The sequence below is a fragment of the Haliotis cracherodii genome, unplaced genomic scaffold (assembly GCF_022045235.1).
Source record: "Haliotis cracherodii isolate W230 unplaced genomic scaffold, xgHalCrac1.p SCAF_2, whole genome shotgun sequence".
NCBI classification, from domain to species: domain Eukaryota; kingdom Metazoa; phylum Mollusca; class Gastropoda; order Lepetellida; family Haliotidae; genus Haliotis; species Haliotis cracherodii.
Window position 1 is genome coordinate 43,745,043 of NW_027266275.1, and position 26,558 is coordinate 43,771,600.

At 41.6% G+C, this 26,558-nt stretch overlaps 1 protein-coding gene across 3 annotated transcripts in view; it reads left to right on the plus strand.

The window, feature by feature from the left end:
- The first annotated feature begins 2,992 nt into the window (after positions 1 to 2,992).
- The window catches only part of LOC139468137 (SPARC-like), a 38,046-nt gene continuing 14,480 nt past the window's right edge, over positions 2,993 to 26,558 (plus strand). Inside the window, exons 1-5 of one of the 3 annotated variants that reach the window (XM_071249909.1) lie at positions 2,993 to 3,223; positions 11,389 to 11,453; positions 11,657 to 11,707; positions 13,585 to 13,669; positions 17,286 to 17,401. In XM_071249909.1, coding sequence (XP_071106010.1) covers positions 11,394 to 11,453; positions 11,657 to 11,707; positions 13,585 to 13,669; positions 17,286 to 17,401 — 312 coding nt within the window. In that variant the 5' untranslated portion in view covers positions 2,993 to 3,223; positions 11,389 to 11,393. Of the gene's footprint in view, positions 3,224 to 7,829; positions 7,855 to 8,018; positions 8,089 to 11,388; positions 11,454 to 11,656; positions 11,708 to 13,584; positions 13,670 to 17,285; positions 17,402 to 26,558 lie in introns of those variants that run through there. The other 2 variants (XM_071249910.1, XM_071249908.1) reach the window with 2 other exon arrangements.

Sequence of the window (26,558 nt, forward strand, 5' to 3'; positions counted from 1 at the left end):
ATGATGCCATGTTTCAGCATGTAGTCCACCTCACCCTTCAGGTACCCTCGGTTCTGTGGGTTCAGCCTGTTCAGGTATAGCATGGTTGGGGTGGTTCCCATTTCCACACGGTGAGTCATGGCTATTGTCAAACTTCGGGCATGAGGGAAGATTAAGGCGAATTCTCTAATTCGTCTCACTGAGTTTAAGTTGATTTCTGCAGCTTGATGTTCAAGTAAACCAAGATTTCGCTGTTGGTTAGCTTCATGTCGACCATCCTGTTATCCTCTGGAGATGTAGTAACGTTACAACAAGGCTTGTCTCTTTGGGTATGCCCTCAGCACGTTCATGTGACAGAGCCTTTTTTTCTACCCCATCTGGCATGTAAACAACATACCCTGTCTCTCTAACTCTACGGTCTATAGTATCAGGACCAAAGAACCTTGATATTAGTGCGTAGGTAGGTGAGTGGGTGAGTGATTTGGGTTTACTGTCGCTTCTAACAGTATTCCAGTGATGAAACAGCGTGCCAGTTTATTGTGGGAGGAAAGCCTGCATTGATGCAGGTTTCAGGCGTTTACAATTCTTATGAAACTCTTTAGCACGGCTATGGTGCTGACAAACCTAGAAACCTAATCCGGGCGAACCGGGATTCGAACCCACAATGAAAGGTTTTCGGCGTGACCAAGGGACGCAACGCTGCAATGCGAATTGCGGCGCCTTAGATGACTGGGCCACCCGTGCGCCCACCCAATTTCCCGTGTTTTGCACGTGCATCATGCCTCCCTTGCACTCAGCAAAAGACAGTATGTTCGCGCAGCAAATACTGGAACTGAAAACAGTGTCAACAGTTTTGTGTAATCGCCAAATGGCAAGGAGGAGATTATGTGAAGCACTGAGATGGAGAATCATTGGTATGTATACCGCAGGGATGTCTTTCAAGGCGATTGGACGTCAACTGGGTTACCATTACTCAGTAATCAGCCGACTAGAGCGAAAACACGACCAAACCCATTCAGTAAAAACCTGCCACGTACAGGACGCCCTCCTGTGACGTCAGGGCGTGAACAGGATATTACTGCGATTAGTGCGAAGAAATCCATTTGCAACGAGCACCTACCTGAGGCTTAATTGGTTACCCCATAGACGTCTGTCTGGCCAAACATTGCGGAATCGTACAGCATACACCCCCAAGAGCATTAAACCAACTGTTCCGTTTGGTGGTGGCTCCGTGGTGATATGGGGGTGCATGTCCCACGATTGCACTATACGGGGCAATCTCAATGGTGAACGTTACATCCGGGAAGTTCTGGAACCAGTTGTTGTTCCCCATTTTGCCAACCACCCTCTGGCATCAAGACCCCTGTTTATGGACGATAACGCTAGATCCCACTGTCCAAGAGCTGTGACTGCATATTTGTCAAACAACGCCATTGCGACTACCTTGGCCTGAGTCCTGATCTTAACCCCATACAGCACATTCGGGACATTCTTGGGCGTAGAGTGCAGGGAATGGACCCCCCACCCCACCCCCCTCCACACAGCTTTGCATCATGAATGGGCGCTATTTCCCCTTATTAAACTTTTTGACACGCGAATGTCATTAATGGACGTTAATACACATTTGTATTCATTATGTGCAATGATTTATCGTTATTCCAGATTAGCAGTGGTGTACTTATAGAGGGTGTTGTGTTGTGGAGTACAGGTGTTTGGGCAACCATATCAGAATCAAAATTTCATTCTGGCTCAAAATTGTTTTGTTTTGTTTGTTCTCAGATGGTTGCTCTTTACAAACATAATTTTATCATGTTTGTTATTCGTATTTACTATACAGAAAATGCCTGGGGGTGCTTAACTTTTTTTGCTGTGTATAGAACATATTCAGATTAAAATATTGCCTTTGAATATTTAAATCCTTCGTTCCTGGCATCCAGATGCTGTGCTTGGAAGAGACATTTCAACATTTCGAATTCATAACTTCGTCACATAGTTCATATTACTTTCTTTTGTAACATCTCAGGGGTAATGCGATTGCACAGTTCTCGTCTTGTTGTCAACCCTTGCATATGGAACGTATTTCATGAGTGTTATTAACGTGTATGCTTTTTTTGCTTGGTATATATAGTATCAGGTTCAATGTTAATTTCATGTAACCAAAATCAACGTATGTTATCTTCTTAAGAAAAGTGCATGTGCATATTATTGTCCTGGTTAGAAGCGACAGAGAGTGATGTCACACTCGTGGTGCAGTTTGCCAAGAAATGTAGGGAAAAGATAAAAGATGATGAGATATTCAGTTTATGACTATCAGTCATACTTTTTGATTAGTCTCTATGGCTCCTATTTTCCTTTCTTGAATAAAACTTACCATCCATCGTGTACATCATAAGTTGACAGTTTTAGTGGCAATGTGATGAGTTATCCTAATATGTTTGTGGAACCAAGTGTTTAAACGTTTGACAGTGCATTGATAAGCATCACGCATTTGGCGACAGAAGTCCATGTATACGATGTCTACCGATGGTACTCGTGTATGTCTTTAAGCTATATGATAGCTAGTCAAGCATACCCACTAATGGAATGTGCAGCGTCTTTAAGTGTCTATAACAAACACGTGCATGGTATACTTAGTTTGGGGATGGACCCTGATAATGAAAGACCGTCGCACATATCCACCCGGCCCTATCTACCATCATACAGTGGCGTAGTGGCATTCTGCCTGTTGCCTCAGTCTGCTTGATGCCTCACAAACCCCAGGAAATAGACAGTTGTATATATATATCAAACACCAACTTTACTCTTATCAAGAGCACAATTTCCGACACAGTTATCTATCTATGTAGCCGTTACCACTCTCACAAATTTCCCACGTCAATGAATACTTCTTCTATTTGGTGGCAACCTGCGAAAACAAAGAAATGATGGGAATAATTACGCCATGTTATAAGAGTTTGTTGCCATGGTAACAACGTGCCTCTCAGCTACTTAGTTAAGCAAAAACGTGTACCTGCTAGAATGTCTGGTGGTGGAAAGAGGTGTTTCATAGTTTCCCAATAGGTCTTAACGCTCAGTAAGCACAAACGTGAAATGAGGAAATAGCTATGTTACTCCGCCCCCTTGGTTAGAAGCGGCAAGACGAGGTAAAGTTTGAGGCGACTGAAAACGTCGCAGTGTTAGCTATCAAGGGGAAAGTGCGGTGAAGGAGCATACCTCAGACGAAGTCGGACCAGTCCCCAGGCCGGTGAGTCGTATTTCTGGTTCTCTGTGTATCATTCTTGTAAAAGACATCGTTGTACTTTATATGCCTTCTGGCACTTGCGCTGGGAATTTAGTCTATTTACTTTAACTTCTACGATTGAATTTAAACATGTCCCGACATCTGTATAACAGTAGGTCTGTTCTCCGCCATATCTGCTGTTCTGTGTACTGTTCATTGTAAACCTGTGTATTAACATCTTGAATGGTAGATACTATCAAGTATAAAGTACGTTAGTCTAGTTTGGTACCGACATTGTCCAATTGTGTTGCTCGGAAATGCTTATGTGCAGATGGTGGAACAATATCTAATGCTATATCGGGTAACACTTGATTTGAAGAATCCCAAGATATTCACGAATTTGTGTCATGAGCTTTATATTTGTCCATCGTCTTGGTGGGAGTTAAGTGATTGTCAGTATATATAATGATGACATTTATATGATGACATTTTTACCCGCCATTCCAGTCTTCACTATTGCTAAAAGAACAAAAACTAACTGAAATAGACTCGTTGAAAAAAGGAACAGTGCACAAACCGTCCACCAAAAGTTAAAGTTGGTCGGTGGAGAGTGTGTCGTTCTGAATTAATCGGATTCTGTTTTTTCACATTACGTTTGTATCCCTGGGCGAATGACTTTATATTAAAATTTCTTACCTTTATAAATATATTTTCGTATTGCTGGTCGCTTGTGGGAAATAAGTAATCAATATAAATTCTACCATAAATGGACACTTATCTGTGCAATTGTCATGACAAAAAAACGTCTCCTGACACTGATACTACCAAATACCCAAAAGATCACCCCAGAGTTTCTCGTCATCACATATCTATGTGTCCAAACATAGCTCCTGTAATCGCAGGGGGGGGGGGGGGGGGGGGGGGGTCTCTTTAACAACGACACACAATCGTGAGAGGACACACACAAGAATAAATGACTTCTCAGTAATTCTCAAGAATATCAAGATATTTAATGTTGGTATGGTTGTGTCAGATGTGGGTGTTATTATTATCATGGTCGTTAAATGAACAAAATTTGGTGATATGTAAAAACATGCACTTTGCAGTTTTAATCATTCCCGATAGTCATTAACTAGTAAACTTGAGCTATTGATTTGTGACGTAATAATGCAAAGAAAGCCCAATTGCTAGAAAGAAAATGAAGAAAGATATCAACATATACGTACGTATTCTAAAGCCTATTAAGGATATTTATATTGTGACGGATTATTTTCCAATGTTGTATTTTGGGGAAGAAGTGTCGACACAGTGCTGCCAATACAGAGAAGATCGACATTCACCTAACTAAATCTGGCTGAGTAGTCGCGGATACAGTATTGCAATCTGGTTATGTCGGTCAGGTTTGTCTGGCATTGTTTGAATCCGGGCGTGGAAATTTCCACCACCGTCTGCCGGGGAGCGGTCCATGTGCTTCACATTGAAGTTCCACTGCGGATCTGGCAAACTGCAAGTTATACTTTACACACACACATACACACACACACACACACACACACACACACACACACACACACACACACACACACACACACACACACACACACACACACACATGTATATATATACATACATAATTTTATTCATAGCAACTGGTGATGTCTGACCAGAATGGGTTTAATTTATGAGTCACCCGTGAGTCAAGTTGTTGATGTAATCCTGAAAGGAAAATGAAGTGCATTAAGCAAGTTAGAGTTCTAACAATACGTTTCCCAAAACTGGAACTGACATCTTCAGATCAGAAGTTGGAATAACTTTCTAAGCTAGATAGATATGGTTTTGTGTTAAGGATAAAACACAACGCCGAGGTTTTGGTTGAAAATGTGAAATCGCGCGCGAGGTTTTCCATTTTCAACCAAAACCAAGTAGGAGTATTTTATCCGACTTATGAACCGAAAGAATAAGAAAACATCTGGATACCTCATAGTGAAAGCATACAATGTGTCGCCGTAAAAAAAGGAATTCGATGCAGCATGTACACAACTTAAGACATGACATGTGATTTTGAACAACCACTCCCTGCCCCTATGGATTCGTGGGAAAAAGTGGGTTACAAAATCTTCACAATTCTAGCACAATTCAGCAGACATGGGAGAGAGAGAGAAACTATGAATACGTCGAAACGTATTAGAGTACTAAATAAAACGTGTCATGTTTAAAAACTAACTCCTTTTGAAACTACCACATGACAAAACAATAATGAAGATAGACCTTTTATTTCACATTCACGCGGCATAGTAAATCATACAAAATAAGTGTCAATTGGGCCTAGCGGAAAGGGTGGTATCAGAACATATGAAATCCTGGATGATTTGTCATTGTTTTCTTTTTTTTTATTTAATGCAGTGCACGGCAATATTCCACGTATATGACGGCGGTCTGTAAATAATCGAGTCTGAACCAGACAGTCTAGTGATTAATTTCATGAGCATTGATTAACGCAATTGGGATGCAATCAACCAAGTCACCGAACCTGACCACCCGATCCATTTTGTCGCCTCTTACGATAAACATTGGTTGCTGGAGACCTTCATTTTTACCCGGAATCCACAGTCTGAATAAAGAAAAAACATATCTCCCAGCAGGCACAACAATGTTTTATCAATATCGTGCTTCAACGTTGATATTTCAGTGATGTTTTGTTTGATCTAAAAGTTATGATGATGTGGAAATGTCGACATCAACATCAGATGTCAATGTTGAAACAACATCGTGTTTCAACGTTAAAATGGCATTCTACTATGACTACGTGAAATACTCGAATTTGATTGGACAATCAATAAAATTAGACATCATCAATTCGGATCGAAAAATGCGTCTGATTTTATGACCGTTTCACTGCGCAATTACACAAATAATTTGTCGTCGAATCAGATGATGTTGGGATAGAGTTTATCACAATAACCCAATCCACCAAAAGCCATCCAGGGGGTTGGCAACATTGGAGTCGGGCAAAACGCCTCCCTTGTGCCCCGTTGCATCATTCAAAATACACATGTCAAAACTGAACCACCAGAATTTTACCATCTTCCCTGCGAAACTGTCACTGCTGGTGATCCATGTTGGTACACTTTAAAACCGCTTGGCCACAATCCTCTGTCCCAAATGATGAAAACAATCCAAAATCCAAGGAATCCAAAGTTAGTTGCATTTACACAAATCATTGCGTTAGGGCCACCAATGTCACTCGCATGCCAGGATAGAGGCACGTGCAATCATCCAACTCACTGGTCATACAAATGAAGAGTCCTTATTGAGTTACAACACTGACTCGTCGGCCGATCAGAAAAAGAACTATTCTTCGATTCTGCAGGGTTCAGATTCGACAGTCAGTCAAGTATCATCCACTGTCATTTCAATCTTGCACAAAATGTAAAAACTGGCGCGTCCGCCTCTGTCTAAATTTCAGACTGGGTAACTGTCAACAACAACTTCCCAGAAAATAAGTAGGTCAGGCCAGTGTTGGGTACAGTAAGCTGGTTTCTATCGTGTTTGGGGGGTTTAGATAACCAAGCTGTTACTTATTTACAACGTACAAAATTGTTGCATTGAACAAACAGTTGTTTGTTTTCCTTTGACGAATATCTTTTTAGGTTACATTGTTAAAAAAACACAACGAAAGACGCTTACCTAAGTCAATTCCCCTCTCGTTCCATGCCAGATTACGCACTGTCTTCCGCGGAACGAAAAAGTTCGATTTTAAATCGGTCATGGTAGAATGGAGATAAATGTACTGTGTTTGAAAATAAGATTAATATTAGACCGAATTGATAATCTCTAAATTTCATTTGAAACCGAACGCTTAAAAATAACTCTCCACCAACATTCCAATCAAATTGAAACCGCTCGAGTAGCGGATTTTCTAATCGACTGTCCTTTCAGAACAATAAGCGTTAAGTGCGATTACAACACCTTGGGTGACTTTCAAATGAAGAACGGAAAAATAGACGAAAATGGTACTATTTGGAATCATCATGGTGTTCTGGTTCGGGACATAGCGGATTACCTTGTATGGGAGACATTGTTACTGATATCCCGAAAATGGACTTATCACCCTTGGAGTGTGGGAGATGGTCTGTAAGCTGTTGGGGGTTGCCACAGATACTTATGTTGTGGATGGAACAACCTGGTTGGAGGTTTCTGAACCAATTCGCTTACCCCGAAGAACCTGAAATCCCGAAGAAGGCTATGAGGACGAATATGCCTGTGATAGATAGTTGGTGACCTCACAAAGCAGATCTATTGTGACTGGGTTTCTGCTGCCTGACGGGCAAGCAGATTTGAAAAAATCCTGCTGACAGCTTATCATCTACAAAATGTACAGTCGCAGTTGGACATTTTTGTTTACTAATTGCTTGCCCCAAAGCTGGATGGCCAGTGCGACGGGAAACAGCTCCGGGAGGGTCACATTACGTGTTGTTCCATCCTCAACCTACTGGTCCAGGCATCTGCCACTGAAAGCATTTGCCCTGCAGGTAGGCCCAAAAGCCAGCCCCTCCGACAGCATCTGTACAATGCTGCCTTTGTGAGTGACGTCACCTTTAGTCCTCAGTGTCTAGTTGTAGAGGTGGCCGTGGTGGTTCTTACAGGCTCTTGAGGTAAGCATATGAATCTGACCTGTGCTCTATTAGTGATACGTGGTCGACCGGATCTGGGAAGGTCACGTGTTGCCCCGTGTGTCTGATAACGGTTCCACAGTCTTGTAATGATGCCTGATGCTACGCGGAAAAACCTGGCTACCGCCTAAGATGATTCTCCTGTTTGCAGACGGCCGATGGAGTTGCTGCGTTGGGCTTTCGTCAGTCGTGGCATGTTTTCGCTGTTCACTTGCTGTAAGATTGTGATGGCATGCAAATGAAAACCCAACTGTTTTATAGCCCAACAAGTGATGATGTTGCACGTGCATGCCATCTTTTCACCAAATTTCTGCAGTGCCTCATTCTTTCCACACAAATCAATCCCACTCCATGTAAAAATGGCCAATTCATTTTTGGTATTAATTTAATGTATGGGTTCGGCAACACCCTGTCAAATATTTACTACTTTTGCGTGTCTTTTTTATGCAGAGTATATTATTAAAACTACATGATCGGGCTCATCATTTATGTTCCATGAGTTGGGGATATTTTGAATACTGATCTTCATTTTACCTCTGCACTTTTATTTTCACAGAATAAGTTGCACCAAATTACCATGCTTTAGATAGGTTTAGATAGCTTAATGTTAATGTCACCACTTCCTATCTTATGACATGAAACTGTTTACTGTCCGTATTATTCACAAGAAGTTTCGATTTTCTTTTTAAACAGTTTCATGTCATAAGATAGGAAGTGGTGACATTAACATTAAGCTATCTAAACCTATCTAAAGCATGGTAATACTTCCCACACTAATGATTTTACCATCAAGCTTAGTGTATCACTTGACTAGGATGCTGCCGTGGTATAACAATCTTGGTCCGGATTACTCAAACTTTACAGTTCAGGTTATAAAAACGTAGTTTATGTATCATCGCCAGTTGATATTCTGTTGCATGTGTCTACAGTGTTTACAGAGAGAAGAATTTGTACAAAAGTTTCATAAAACTCGTTTCATGACACTTGCATGGAATTTGATTAGTTGATGCTTGGCCCTTCCGGAACTACTTTGATTGACTAATTCGTTTAGGGTTTTATCGAAAAACATACTTTGTCCCCGAAAATTATGCTTCAGTCTGGTGAAAAAAAAAGAATTTGCCTGCCACAAAAATTATATGTTTGCACGTGTGTGTTTCTTTAAAAGATTCGAGCTTATATATTTAAATAAAAAAAAACATTTCGTTTTGTAGCTGTAGCTGAAAGAAATGTCTAATCTCCTTTTTTGATGTAATGGGATGTATGCGGTGAGTGATGTTTATATTTTACATATTTTGTACTAAAGAGTGCTCACGTAATTCCAAATTCGATTTTAAACATGGTAACCGAATGGTAACTAAATAATGTCCATTTCTCAGCCATTCCTGCATGTATCATCATTACATTTGGTATTGGTATGTGGTTTCCAGTTAAACATGTTTTGTACACATTTTGTTACTTTTCGATATCTCGTCTGAAACTCAATGACCATGAACGTGAATGGCCTTTTTTTCTTGTGTTTCTAAGACCTGCTTACAAGATTTTGATCCGATGTTAAACATGGCTACCACAGCAGCAATTTTAAGAAACCCAGTATATTTTTTCTCAAAATGTATTGAAATTTGGTATAGGTGTAGTTGGATGTGGGGGACATATTTGTTCCATTTTTGGCGATATTACAGAATAATAGTTTGTGTCATCAAAGAGGAAATGTTGTCATCAAAGTAGGTGCAAAAGACCATGTTAGACCCTTCTGAACAGCTTCCTGCCACCGTGTTTTATCACAATATCTGCCTACTAATGGGAGCACTGGCATAGAAACGGTTTTCCCATATAGTTGTCATAGAAACCCAGCTTGACTTTGAAAAGAAATGGTTCGAGTAACATTAGTAAAGGCTATCGGTAGGATGATCAAGGAATCGTTTTACAATGGTGAAATGATAGTGAAACAAATTCAAGTTGACCCAAACTGAACACGGGCGGAGGGCAAGTGCATTTGCCGCTTTAACTATAGTGCTATCCTCCATTTGGCTAGTCAAAACCGGAACAGTGGAGGCAAGGGCCGGGGACCTGCAGCATGTCAAAGAGGGTTTTCTTTCTTGTGACAGATTACTTAAAGGTACATGTCCCTGTGACACCGAGTAGTAAAGACACTTACACTTACCATGCTCCTTGGCATCTACGTGTCGTCTTAGGAAAACATCTTACCTTCTTCAAATCAATTAGATTTTATCGCAAAGTCTTTTGTTAAAAGTATTTTTAAAAATCAAATGTTCAAAACCACAGAGCACGTGGCATGTGCACATGGTGATGACTGTGAGAAGCATCACCATTGGCACTTGACATCGAAGTCGGAAACCCTTGCATTTTCTGCACCAATTCTTGTTCAAATAACGAGAGATCTTTGTAGCAAATTAACGTTGAAGTGCCATAAAGAGTAAAGTTCCTTATACTTTTTCTCAGAATCAGTTGGTTGAACTATTCCTATACCTTATGTGGATGTTTGTCATAAGTGTATGGCTTAGTTTCATGAAGGGTGTTAAATTTGAACACGATATTGTATTTATAGAGATAGTATTACACGTACACGTACACGTTTTACCAGACATTTACAGGGGTATAAAATGATTGGGAAAAGAGTATCACATGGCCTAACCCATACTGTTCACGCACTTCCTCAGCGATGGCTCCCTCATGTTCAATCAACAGAAAGAAAAACTAATGTAATGTTTTATGATTTTGAGAGCAAAACAAAAGGATTGGTCATATTGCAAAGCAATTGGAATTAGTCAACGGTTCAGAGATATAAAGAAAGCAATAATCTAAGAGATTGTACGCGAATTTCAACACGGATAAAATGTTGGGGAACTGGCATAGTTTTTGTTCAATTGATAGTGATGTTACATTGCTTTTTCCCAATAAGACACATATTACTGCTTAATATAATTACTACAGTAATAGGTCTATTAACATAACGTTTAACACCACGCCTAACTACGCTCAAAGCTCTTTGAAATCTTCGTAGAAAGAGCATGCTCGATTGTTTCTCAAAAGTTGCGAAATGTAAACACCAAAGGCTTGAGCTGCTGGAATATTGCTCCACATGAAGTGAAAGTTGACTATTGGAAAGTTGAAGTTATCCCTCTTGTCATGCAGTCTTGTGGAGAGGGTTTTGTCACTCTCTATGGATAGACTTAAATATGAAACAGATGAGGCGGTCTGACTGATGTCCTTTATTTCTAATTCATGTGGGTAAATCAGTGGAAGGGAATTGGCTATTTGATTGTTATTGAACGATATCAGATCATCGATATACCTGAAGCTTAAGTTAAACTTCTTGGCCAAATTATCTTGTTTTGACTTTGCCAATCCGAACAGAAATGTACACACCAAAGGCTGGCGCTGCAGCAATATTGCTCGACATAAAGGGAAAGGCAACTATTGGAAAGTTGAAGGTCTGATGCTGCATCACAAAGAGACAAGTATTGTGGTTGATGACTCACTGTTTTACTGTTATAGGTACAATGAGACGCTTATTGTTGGTCGCCCTGCTTGCTGTTATATTCTCTGCTGTCTTTGCAAAGGTGAGAAGAACAGTCATTTAGTAACACATGGTGATCATTTCACACGTACGTATTCAATGATTACAAGATTCAGTGATTCATTTCGAGTATATTTACATAGAGCAAAAGAAAAAAGACTGTTTGTGCCTATGGATATACTGACTTGAAGTTTGTTTGCTATGTGTTTACTATGTGTTTATAATGTATATAACTATGATTTACAGGGAGGCAGGCGACAACAGAGACAGGATGTACAAAGCGATATAGCTGATGATGTGAGTTCAACTCTACAACCTATATGGTTGTACTGATAACTAGAATGAAAACTACAGGATCCTGGGCCGTAGAAGATACTTTAAATGTAGCTGACATGTGGGCTGTGGTATGTAGATGTCAGGCTGTTGGCTGTGGTATGTAAATGGGAGATTGTTGGCTGTAGGTCGTGGGCTGTGGTATGTAGATGGGAGACTGTTGGCTGTAGGTCGTGGGCTGTGGTATGTAGATGGAAGGCTGTTGGCTGTGGTATGTAGATTGAAGGCTTTTGGCAGTGGTATGTAGATGGCAGGCTGTGAGCTCTGGTATGTAAATGGGAGGCTGTGGGCTGTAGGTCGTGGGCTGTGGTGTGTAAATGGGAGGCTGTGGGCTGTAGGTCGTGGGCTGTGGTATGTAGATGGCAGGCTGTTGGTTTTTGTATGTAGATGACAGGCTGTGGGATGGGGTATATACATGACAGGCTGTAGGCTGTGGTATGTAAATGGCAGGCTGTGGGCTGTGGTATGTAGATGGGAGGCCTTTAGCTGGGGTATGTACATGGGAGGTTGTGGGCTGTAGGTCGTGGGCTGTGGTATGTAGATTGGAGGCTGTGGGCTGTGGTATGTAGATGGGAGATTGTGGGCCGTAGGTCGTGGGCTGTGGTATGTAAATGGGAGGCTGTGGGCTGTAGGTCGTGGGCTGTGGTATGTAGATGGCAGGCTGTTGGTTTTTGTATGTAGATGACAGGCTGTGGGATGGGGTATATACATGACAGGCTGTAGGCTGTGGTATGTACATGGGAGGCTGTGGGCTGTGGTATGTAGATGGGAGGCCTTTAGCTGGGGTATGTACATGGGAGGTTGTGGGCTGTAGGTCGTGGGCTGTGGTATGTAGATTGGAGGCTGTGGGCTGTGGTATGTAGATGGGAGATTGTGGGCCGTAGGTCGTGGGGTGTGGTATAAAGATGGGAGGCTGTTGGCTGTGGTATGTAGATGGGAGGCTTTTAGCTGTGGTATGTACATGGGAGGCTGTAGGCTGTAGGTCGTGGGCTGTGGTATAAAGATGGGAGGCTGTGGGCTGTGGCATGTATATGGAAGGCTGTAGGCAGTGGTATGTAGATGGGAGGCTATGGGTTGAAGGTCTTGGCCTGTGGCATGTAGATGGAGGCTGTGGCCTGTGGCATGTAGATGGGAGGCTGTTGGCTGTGGTATGTAGATGGGAGGCTGTTGGCTGTAGGTCGTGGGCTGTGATATGCAGATTGGAGGCCGTTGGCTATGGTATGAAGATGGGATGCTGTGGTTTGTAGGTCGTGGGCTGTGGTATGTAGATGGGAGGCTGTGGGCTGTGGTATGTAGATGGGAGGCTGGCTGTGGGCAGTAGGTCGCGGGCTGTGGTATGCAGATTGGAGGCCGTTGGCTATGGTATGTAGATAGGAGGCTGTGGGCCGTTTTATTGAACAAAATGGCAGCATTGTGTATACAAATGACTCTTCATTTTACCCATATGACGATAGAAACTAATAATAATCACACAAAATTAAAGTACATATTTAGCAATGGTTAGTTCATAGTTTATACTGAAATATTTCTTCTTAATCTGTCGTTCCTTATATTCTTTACTTCCTCATTTATTTGTTGTAACTATATTGTTTGTTAACGTATTTTTCAGAGGGGTTTCTAACCTGTGATAACTTTTGACCGATTCTTTTCACTGTTTTTTTTAAAATATGACGTGTTTAAACTGAATTGCTTAAATGCGTCCAGTTCAAATATGTATATTGGGTTATGTTGGATAACGGTGGAAATGTTTCCTTTGTTGGTGGTTATTGGTGACAGGAAATTGTGCTTACAGATGGTGTGTAATGCACTGTAATTTTGTACACCATGGAGTTTTTCTGCAGGTAGAAGAAGGTGGTGAGGAGGAGAGCGACGAGGATGAAGAAGTTGATGTATATGCCGAAGAAAAGAGGCTGCGAATGAGAATTGGTGAGTGTTGACAATAACATGTCAAAGTCAACATGGTGCCTATGCACATGTGTCAAACGTCATTGCCCATAAATCACACGTCTTTACTAACACCCGTAACTGTATCAGACACTACTACCTGGAGCCCTAAGGTTCTCATCTACATACCACAGCCCACTACCTACAGCCCACAGCCTCCCATCTACATACCACTACCTGGATTTGTCATCAGACGTTATCCATACATCACTCCTCTCTGTCCATACATTTTATATTTCTGTCCATACATCACACATCTTTGTCCATACATAACATATTTCTGTCCATACATCACGCGCCTCTGTCCATACAGCATATATCTCAGTTCATACATCACACGTCTCTGTCCATACATCACACCTCTCTGTTCATACATCACACGTCTCTGTCCACGTCTCATTTTATACATCACACGTCTCTGTCCATACATCACACGTCTCTGTCCATACATCACACATCACTCCCTTTACATCACACGTCTCTGTCCATACATCACACCTCTCTGTTCATACATCACACATCGTTGTCGATACAACACAAATCTCTGTCCATACATCACACGTCTCTGTCCATACATTACACGTCTCTGTCCATACATCACACACCACTCCCTTTACATCAAACGTCTCTGTCCATACATCACACCTCTCTGTTCATACATCACACATCGTTGTCGATACATCACAAATCTCTGTCCATACATCACACGTCTCTGTCCATACATCACAAGTCTCTGTCCATAAATCATATATCTCTGTCCATACGTCACACATCTCTATCCACGACTCTGTCCATACATCAAACGTCTCTGCCTTCATGTATCACGTTTCTGTCCATACATCACACGTCTCTGTCCATACATCACACGTCTCTGTCCATACATCACATGTCTCTGTCCATAAATCATATATCTCTGTCCATACGTCACACATCTCTATCCACGACTCTGTCCATACATCAAACGTCTCTGCCTTCATGTATCACGTTTCTGTCCATACATCACACGTCTCTGTCCATATATCACACGTATATGTCTATACGTCACACGTCTCTGTCCATACATCACACGTCTATGTCTTAACGTCACACGTCTCTGTCCATACATCACACGTCTCTGTCCATACGTCACACGTCTATGTCTAAACATCACAGGACTCTGCCTTCATGTCACACGTCTCTGTCCATACGTCACACGTCTCTGTCCATACATCGCACGTCTCTGTCCATACATCACACGTCTCTGTCCATACATCACATGTCTCTGCCCATACGTCACACGTCTCTGTCCATACATCGCACGTCTCTGTACATACATCACACGTCTGTGTCCATACATCACACGTCTCTGTCCATACATCACACGTCTCTGTCCATACAACACACGCCTCTGCCTTCACGTCACATGTCTCTGCCTTTACGTCACACGTCTCTGTCTTTACATCACACGTCTCTGTCCATACATCACACGTCTCTGTCCATACATCACACGTCTCTGTCCATACGTCACATGTCTCTGCCTTCATGTCACATGTCTCTGCCTTTACGTCACACGCCTCTGTCCATACATCACACGTCTCTGTCCATACATCGCACGTCTCTGTCCATACATCACACGTCTCTGTCTTTACATCACACGTCTCTGTCCATACATCACACGTCTCTGTCCATACATCACACGTCTCTGTCCATACGTCACATGTCTCTGCCTTCATGTCACATGTCTCTGCCTTTACGTCACTCGTCTCTGTCTTTACATCACACGTCTCTGTCCATACATCACACGCCTGTGTCCATACATCACATGTCTCTGTCCATACATCACACGTCTCTGTCCATACATCACACGTCTCTGTCCATACGTCACATGTCTCTGCCTTCATGTCACATGTCTCTGCCTTTACGTCACACGTCTCTGTCTTTACGTCACACGTCTCTGTCCATACATCACACGCCTCTGTCCATACATCACATGTCTCTGTCCATACATCACACGTCTCTGTCCATACATCACACGTCTCTGTCCATACATCACACGTCTCTGCCTTTATGTCACACGTCTCTGTCCATACATCACACCTCTCTGTCCATACATCACACGTCTCTGTCTTTACGTCACACGTCTCTGTCCATACATCACACGTCTCTGTCCATACATCACACGTCTCTGTCCATACATCACACGCCTCTGTCCATACGTCACACGTCTCTGTCCATACATCGCACGTCTCTGTCCATACATCACACGTCTCTGTCCATACATCACATGTCTCTGTCCATACATCACACGTCTCTGTCCATACATCACATGTCTCTGCCTTCATGTCACATGTCTCTGCCTTTACGTCACACGTCTCTGTCTTTACGTCACACGTCTCTGTCCATACATCACACGTCTCTGTCCATACATCACACGTCTCTGCCTTTACATCACACGTCTCTGTCCATACATCACATGTCTCTGCCTTCATGTCACATGTCTCTGCCTTTACGTCACACGTCTCTGTCTTTACGTCACACGTCTCTGTCCATACATCGCACGTCTTTGTCCATACATCACACGTCTCTGTCCATACATCACACGTCTCTGCCTTTATGTCACACGTCTTTGTCCATACATCGCACGTCTCTGTCCATACATCACACGTCTCTGCCTTTATGTCACACGTCTCTGTCCATACATCACACCTCTCTGTCCATACATCACACGTCTCTGTCTTTACGTCACACGTCTCTGTCCATACATCACACGTCTCTGTCCATACATCGCACGTCTCTGTCCATACATCGCACGTCTCTGTCCATACGTCACACGTCTCTGTCCATACATCACACGTCTCTGTCTTCACGTCACACGTCTCTGTCCTAACGTCACACGTCTCTGTCCATACATCAAACGTCTCTGTCCATACATCACACGTCTCTGTCCATACATCGCACGTCTCTGTCCATACATCAAACGTCTCTGTCCATACATCACACGTCTCTGTCCATACGTCACACGCCTCTGTCCATACATCGCACGTCTCTGTCCATATATCACACGTCTCTGCCTTCACGTCACACGTCTCTGTCTTTACGTCACAAGTCTCTGTCCATACATCACACGTCTCTGTCCATACGTCGCACGTCTTTGTCCATACATCACACGTCTCTGTCTTCACGTCACACGTCTCTGTCTTTACGTCACACCTTTCTGCCTTCATGTCACACGTCTCTGTCTTTACGTCACACGTCTCTGTCCATACACCGCACGTCTCTGTCCATACGTCACACGTCTCTGTCCATACGTCACACGTCTCTGTCTTTACGTCACACCTTTCTGCCTTCATGTCACACGTCTCTGTCCATACATCACACGTCTCTGCCTTCATGTCACACGTCTCTGTCCATACATCGCACGTCTCTGTCCATACATCGCACTTCTCTGCCCATACATCACGCGTCTCTGTCCATACATCGCACTTCTCTGTCCATACATCGCACGTCTCTGTCCATACATCACACGTCTCTGCCTTCACGTCACACGTCTCTGTCCACGTCTCTGTCCATACATCACACGTCTCTGTCATTAGATCACATTTCACTACCATATTTTCAGATCTGTGCAAAAAGAAGAAATGTTACCGTGGTGAAGTGTGTCGCCTAGACAACCGGCAGCAGGCTGAGTGTGTGTGCCTTCACGAGTGCGAGCCGGAGGTTGATCCTCGCTATCACGTAAGTCAACTGTACATCTGTACATTGTAAAAATGTTTTTAGATTCTAAACACAAACATGTTTAGAATTATGTTAAACAGTTAAACGTGTATAAGGTCTCCATGTGGGAAAGACCCATATCCAGTGATACCTTGATACGTTTACCTTTATTTTAGGTAATTTTAAAAGGGGAGCTTTCTATGTTTTTTAGCATTTAATGAGGATACAGAAGTGTGGAGGTGGGGAGCGGGATAAACTGAAACATTAAGGGTCTATAGTAGAAATGACATATACTTCAGATAGATAGATTGCCAAAGGGACGCTTCTCTACACAGAAAAAAGTGCTATCGTATATATACTAGCCACATAAAGAAACTGCACGGAGAAAATATAGATAAGGGCACACCGTCCATATATGAAATATAGGTTTGAACACAGCAATTATTAGAGACATTTAAACGCTCATGCACATGCCATGCGATATGACGTCATTGATGGGGGCCTATGGACGTGCAATGTGTTACTGCACGTGCATCCTGTGCAGCTGTACACAGCATGTGCAACTCAAAATTCGCTGTCACTTTGGAAAGCATGATCTGTGGTCATTCAAAAATTCAAAACTTCTCAGGAGCAGACACAAGCATATCACAAGCAAATCATGCCAAGATAGACAGCTGCACAGCGTCATGAAGCCATTGGAATGATCCGAGCGGGTATGAGGCAACAACAGGTGGCAACACATTTCCAATGCCATCGTAACACGATATCGGCATTGGTGAGGCGTTATCAGAACACAAATGACGTTGCCGACCACCTACGTTCAGGACGTCCCCGAGTAACGACGTCAGGACAGGACAAATGGATTCGAGTTACACATCTCCGACACAGGTTCCAAACGGCAGTAACGACATCCCAGACAATTCCTTGACTGCGCCGTATCCATCCCAACACTGTCAGGAATCGTTTACGTCAGTACGGGATTCGACCACGACGCCCTGCCATACGTCCCATCCTGACACACCGTCATCGAGTCAACCGTCTAAGATGGTGTCGAAATCATGTTCGCCAACCTCGAATATGGTGGAGAAATGTTGTCTTTACAGATGAATAGAGGTTCAACATTTCCCACAGTGACGGGCGCCAACGTGTCTTCCGGCGTTTCGGAGAACGTTATGCACGCAACTGTATTGTGGAGAGGAATCGTTTTGGAGGTGGCTCTGTGATGATTTCGGGTGGGATAACAGCACGACACCGAACCCCTTTGGTGGTTGTTCAGGGCAATCTCACCGGTGTTGGCTACAGAGATCAGATTCTGAGGGCTGTGGTCATTCCTTTCCTGCAACGCCATGGCCCGGGATTGACATTTCAACAGGACAACGCTCGTCCTCACACGGCTAGGGTCGCAGTGGATTTCCTTCACCATAACAATGTCATGTTACTGCCATGGCCTGCAATTTCTTCAGATCTCTCCCCAAAAGAGCATGTGTGGGATGAAATGGAGCGCCGTCTGCGTCGTCTTCCACATCCTCCAGATAACGTCCGTGACTTGGCACAGGATTTGAGGAGGATACGGCCGGCCATTCCCCAGGCCGTCCATGCCCATTTGGTGGACTCCATGCGTCGACGATGCACTGCTGTGATTCACGCACAGGGTGGTCATACCCGTTATTGACTTTGTGACTTTGTCGTTTGACCCCCTACTCCATTTTGATCTTCTGACGTCATCGTAACAGATGTTGTTCAGGTCCCGTTGACATTTTCTTATGGTCCGATCATTCAGCTGCTACAGCGTCTGCATCATTTTGTTCTTGCTGTGTTGTATTTCAATCCAGAATATATTTTCTCCGTGCACAGTTTCTTTATGTGGCTAGTATATAATGACAGAAAGAGGATATTAAATGGTGGGTGCCAAATGTCGGTTTGGTCTATGAATTGCACATCTAAACCAATACAAGTGGCCTAAAACTTAGAGCAGTTGATATCCCAACTCTCGAAAGTGACGACTTGAATTTATCTTTACAATATATATGATTAAAAAGAATATTCGAATTGGGTACAGAGTATTCTTCTTCCTAGAACAGAACAGAACAGCACTTTATTTCTCTCAGGCCGAGTATATCGGCATATGAGGTACAACCAGTATTTTACATTGCCGTGGACAGAGGTTAACCGGGACCTTTTACAATTTTCATTATAATGTTCATACATGTACACAGTTTATTTTGAACAGACATCTTTTGGCATTTAAAAAAAATTGTTTCAAAACAATTTAGTGATTTCTGATGGTCTTTACGCAAGGAAAAAATGCTGTAAATTGTCCCCTTGGTTAACTGTCCCCTTATGTTATAAACCAAAGGACACATGTGCAGCACTTACCAAAACATTGTTAACATTGTCAACAATATCTGATAAACATTCTTGTTAAGATGAGAACCACACATATTCAGTTTGTCAAATATTGTATTCACGTCGTCAGTGTTGCTCGCGTCTTGAAATTGACATGTTTTTCTGCTGCCCTACTGACGGTAGTCGCACGAAGAGTCCGTGCGCCTGTCAGTAGCAGGCGTTGATTGACAGGCAGTGTCGTCTTGACAAAGTGTTTATGTTTAGATGTAAAGCACTATACACAGGATCAAAGTCTTGTACATAAACATTAATTACATCTTTAAGTCTAACTGCAGTTGCTATAGTATAGTCGATTAAACTAACACCTTTACATGTATTTCTTCCCATGTGTTAATCTTCTCCAAATCTTCAATTGATGGTGGACAAGTTATTGTTTTCACCATTCTAAAATAATATATCCATGATTATTAGCTCTTCCATTATCTTGTAAGTGTCTTGCGTTGTCTATACCTAATGATGTAATGTCTTCTGTAGCATTTAATTCTTCTTTTATGTCTTCTGGGATATTTAAGCGTGCAGATAGTGTATATTCTATACAAGTAATGTACATTTTTCATAAAATCTCCTAACATAACAATATCAAAATCAGAATCATATTCACATATCTCAGATTCAATATCATTGAAACACACATGGCTATAGTAACGTGATCCCTCAGGCGGGATGTAGAAATCACGAGTACTAAATCACACTCAGACTCATCAGTGGTTGGGACATTAGTAGTATAGGTAATGATGGTTCTGGACCATTTCCACTGGAGCAAGATTTATATACCTATACCACTACTACGGGGGGAATTTGTTATGTGTAAATGATGATGAGATTCAACGATAGTCATGAAATTCAGTTAAATTGACTCTAGCTCACAACCACCTGGAGTCTATGATATAATTTTTTATAGGTAATGATTGTTCTTGACCACTTCCACTGGAGCCGGATTTATATACCTATACCCACTACAGGGGGAATTTTTATGCCAAAATGATGATGCGATTCAACGATAGTCATGAGATTAAGTTAAATTGACTCCAGCTCACCACCACCTGGAGCCAATCATTAGTTCAGATGAGCCTAAATGGTAATGAAAATATTCTTTATTATTTCTATCAATAAAGCGATATTCAACATTTTTATTAAGTTCTTCGTTCATTTTACTAGGAGACCAGACAATATAATTACACTCTTCTTGTAAATTGATAAGAAACAATTGATAACCGTATTTGGTTGGTTTGACATCACTGATATAATAAAAACCTTGTGGTAATTCTCTCCATTTAATAGCTTTTTCGATTGTTTGGTTGTAATTCTCCATTATTATATATTTATGTAAGCATTTGTCTAAATGTGATCTAACGATAGTAAGCAATCTATTTTTAATCTCCAACCAGTTCTTTGGTTTTGGCACGGAATAATTGACGCGCTTGTTGCCTCCCCTGTTCTATGAACTTTTTTTTCTCGTCTTCGCTAATACCACTGGTCTTATGAGATTTTGATCGAATCTCATGCTTCATTACGTTGTATTTGGTGAGTTCTGACAGCACTAAACGAAACTCCTCCTCGGATATCTTACAATCGGCCATTGCTGTCGAAATATGATCCTCAATGCTGTTCAACTTTGCTTCGGCGAGTATCCGAATCTTATCGTGTTTTAATGCTTTCTTTTGCAACCTACGAGAAATGAATTTTATCGTTATTCCTGCCAGTCCCGAGACTCCAGCCGCTATTTCCATGCTGAGCACGATAGGCGCGGCAATTATAGTTGATAATAAACTGACACCTGCAAAGCCGAGTCCCATGCCAGCTGCTACAAGCGCGGTGTCAACTCTGTCCAGAGCATCCACGGCTCTGCGATACTTTTTATACAATCCAAGTCTCAACTCCCTATCCTTCTCCATTCGATGTTTTATGTCGCTTATTTGATGTAATCGAAATCCATCAACAGTATCCATCTTTTCAAATGCTTCATCGAGCGCTGGATATAAACCCACAGTGTATATTACGGTCATATAATAGTCTTTAATTGGTCTTGCTTCAATGTTTTGAGAGTATACATCAACCTTATCAAATGTATATTATACGGCAAGAATATCTAAGAAAGAGAAATGCTGTCACTTTTAATAATTTGGACCCCCTTGAGGGTTGCAACGGGAGATGCTCCAATATGAATAATACTGCAACGTCGACGCTCGTGTTTCTTGAGCCATTTAATCGATAGACCTGGTAATATTTCGGAGGCATCTTCCGGTGCATCTCCAAACGAGACTTCAATAATAAGCGTAGAAAGATTAGGTATTGCACTCAAGTTAACTTTAATTTCATTGAATTCAGTAACCAAATTTAAACTAACATTTTGGATTGCCGGACGACTATATAACTTATGACCTGGGTTTTCTGGCAGGGGAGAGACTAACACACTTTTTCGTTTTGATGGGATATAAGCCGCAAGTACGATGCCAGTATTTATTATCATGTGCCTTACCCTTACCCGTTCCAGGGCCTGATGAATCAACCATTATTTATAATATGGAGTGTTACACTTAAGTATCCTATATGTACAGGTTGGTGTTTTACATCTAATACAGAAATTTTGAGGTCTGAAATAATACCACGCTTTAATTTTTTATATTGTAATGTTGAGAAAGATTCCGTTCTACCACTATTATATTTTTCATCTTTCACTGGAACAGATTTGAGTAGAGTTGAAGGACTTTCGAGTTGAATATTATTCGTCGTGCTTATTTGATCAAGATGGATGCACAACTCTTTATAGGGAACTAAATCGGGCACTATTTTTTTTGGTATTAATACTACTAACCATGCAAATCCAAATGTAACTGCTAAGTCCTCGTAAAAAGTTACACCTTTTTCTCCAGATTCGAATTTCAACATCCCATTCGATTCATTTTATGTGAAACTAGCTCCATTAGGCTTAAAAAAATCATCATTGAGTGAGCATACGCTGTAATACCCATCAGGTATAATAATGAGGGTTTTTTCACTTGATATCCATAACTTATTATTACCTCTTGCAGCATTTATATTGGTCCACAGCAGGTAATACGTTACGTCACAGATAGCGACTTCGAGTTGTCCAGCCGAGTTATGGATAGTACGAAGCAGTTGAATAGACTGACCATTTGTTATTCCCGGGAGTGTAACATACATATTAAATATACAATGATACTATATCATAACTTAAATATGAATCGAGATACATTACTAATCAGTCGATTATAGTAACTGCCTCTGATGCTGAATTTTTCGTTAAATTCCCTGATATCTTTGAAAAGTACAGAGTCACAGCAACTAGCGATAAAATGGTGCACGACTGGTTTCACAATCCGATGCAATTTTGGCAGAATCAGTTAAACTTTGCCATATGGTGTGCCACAACAGGATGTGGCGTATCTCTTTATTCCCCAGGATTTGAACTAAATAAGTCTGTTATATCATTTCACGTGTACTATCAGATTAGACGTATACTTAAAGAAATTAATGCTCCATTACCGCAGGATCGAGCGTGGAATTCCACAAATAATCCGTACAATAGGCTCGCGTATGAGCTTATTTGTCAGGAATTTGATATTTCTACAAGTAAAGATTGGTGTATTAAAGGAGCAAACCATGGTCTAGGTGTTCTTTACACAGGGGAAATAACCGTCAAAGAAGAAAGCGATGATTTAGTTAAAGAAGTTAATAAAAAAGGTCCATTTAACGCATTTATGTTGTTACATACCAGCAAACTTTACTCAAGAATGTTTGATTATTTTTAAAAAAAACATCATTGGTGTCATGGCTGGGAACTTTCGAGTAACGATTGGAGAGGGGATAGTATGAGTTTTAAGAGTGGGTTAATTTATATTGTTACAAAATTTATACAACTGAACGATATACAACTTGGAATGAATTTCTTAATGATAAAACGGAAAATAATTTTACTAACCCAGGATTTGTAAGAGTTAATGAATCGATAAGAACTTATGTATGGGCAATTCTCGGTGCACAATCGCAAACACGAACGTCCATTATCGGTTCTGGGACGGCGCTCGATGCGCAAAAACAGTTTGTCGCAAACGTGGAGGAATATTAATTCACCAGTTGATATACCATCGTCTATAAAACGTTTTCAAGATGTATTACAGTACGCTCAATCCAAAGTGGACTACGTTTATGCGCCGGGACTGTACATGTCTCCGAGTAATATGGAACTTAAGATCGGTCAAGTGATCGGTTATGATAATAAAATTGTTATTGCTACCGATCAACAAAAAACAGGTATAAATTCAGATATTAACGTTGAATTAATAACGCAAACAATCACAGGTGAAACGGGAATAGTCAAGCCACAGACACAACATGTTTCACAAACATCTACTGACGCACAACCAGAAGTACCACCGCATATTGCAGCTAAAAATCAACAACACATCGATGAAAAAACAGCGCTTGTATTAGGTGGAGTCGCAGCTGGTTTACTCATAATTTTGTTAAATAGTCTTTAGCGGATACGTACAACAGCCCTTGAATTGCTACGATCAGTGCCCACAAGTTTTGACTAAGCCAAGTGGTGGTCTTAGCTAATAAATTCAATAGCCAGGAAACTATACTCACTATTATACCAGGAAGTGCGGCCGCGGCTTTCTCAGCGAGCTTTCCCAGTGCTGAACCTAATGCTTTTAAATGCTTTTTTATCCACTCTTTTATACCATCCGACGTAGGCGGTGATCCACCGCTACCACCTGTACCACCTGTAACACCTGTACCACCAGTTAACGCGAGAGTCAAAGTCGATATAATAAATCCCAACGTGGTTAAAATACTGGCAATTGTTATTCCCTGTTCTCTGAACAATGTTTTAACTTTATCGGTCAGTGTAGTGTCATTGTTGAGGACTTGATCGATAGTTTCTCGAATTCGACTGATTTGCGAACGAAGTGCCTTTCTATGAGTGGAAGCTGCTTCGATGCGGGCCGATCTTTCGTCTTCTAAGTTACGTAATCTTTCCACTGTGTCTGCTCAATTCATCACCCGCCTGTTCAAGTTTTGTTTTCTCGTAAGCTATATTCTTGTCGATTTCGGATAGCTTGGCTATATTATTGATGAGTTCTCCACGCATTGTTCGTAATACCTTGTCAAGACCTCGTAATTCTCTCTCACTGAACTCTGAGTATGGTACCTGTAACACCGAATATGGTGATACACTGACCGTGGAATTATCGTAGTAGGAACCCAAGATTTCTCCGAATCTGTCCAAGGCCACCATCGAGGAAGCTTCCAAATTATCTATGTTATCGAGTTCATTATGCACAGTCCTAAGAACCTTAGTAGTCTTCTCAGAAAGTTTTGCTCGTCGTGAGTAGTCCACAAAACCTAATTCATCACGAACATTGCCGATGCCGTGTTTAGTGGCTATCGTAGACATGGCTAGGGGCTTACTAGTACGAGAATTCATAAGATCAATATGCGGAGCGTCACGCAGTCCCCATCACTATCTACCGTAAACTTTGAATACTCACGACCAATAGGACTAATATCTTTAAAGGAATTGTAATAATCATCAACGGATGATTGTAAAAGTTCATCCATAAGATTCGTGCCACTAAAGCTGGTTTCATCAGTACCTTCTTCGATTGTATTCGAGTTATCATAATTATCTAGATCAAAATCAGTCATTTTTATATTAAACATATGGTTATATAATTCCAATATAACAATGTCTTCTCAATACGGACGCAAGTTAAACCCACAACGTAGACTTCGAGATCCATTAGGGGTCAAAGCAATTCGTCAGTCTGTAACTATAACTAATAACCCTAGTACCATCGATCAGAATCAAATGCTTCTGGTTCGCTTTCCTAATCTCGGCGCACACGATGTGTTAGTTCCCAGAACGGTCCGACTAGCATTTACGATTATTTTGACTTCTACTGACGTTAACAGGGAGCCCGTTCAAAAAATAGGTCGTGCTATCGTCAAAAAAATCGCCATTAAAATTAGCGGTAATGAGGTTTTGAGTATCTACAATAGCGATGTATACTATTGTTACATGGATCTCTGGAGAACGAATAAAGAGCGGGAAAACTTACTGTACCAAGGTATTTGTAATTGGAACACATTGAGACTGCGTGTGGGCGCTGAAAATGGTGATAGTTCCGCCGTAAAAGATCAGGCCGTTGCCGACGCATTAAGTAACCGATTCTATATTCCCCTAGACTTTGAATTACTAGATTCCCACATGCCTTTTTATCAAGCATCCCTAGGCGATAGGTTAGAATACGAACTCACTTTTAATGACTACGGCAGAGTAATCAAAACCGGTGGTGAAGATGCTAGCTATTCCATTGACAATATCTCGCTGGAGTACGATATGATAACAGATCCCGAATGAGCCAGACAAATTCGTAACCAGTATACAGGAAGTTTAGCCATTTTGTACGATCGCGTGCTTCGACACTGAAAGATCACGAGGGACAAAAAAGATACGATGTGGAATATCAATCTAAACGTTCCCACGAGATCGTTGAAGGGTATTTTAATGTTTTTCGAGGACCCCTCCGATGCATTTAAAAGAAATACCGAGAAGTTCTACAATCCCAAGATTACAAAAGTAGAATTGACTATCGAGGGCGTTCCTAATCAACTATATAGCCAAGGAATGCTAGTCTATCAACAGTGGGATGAGATTAAAAAACTTCCTTCTATAAAACGAAGCCCGGAAGTTAACGCGGTCGTGAAAGATCTGTCTCTCGTGGGTATATCGATGGGTGAATAC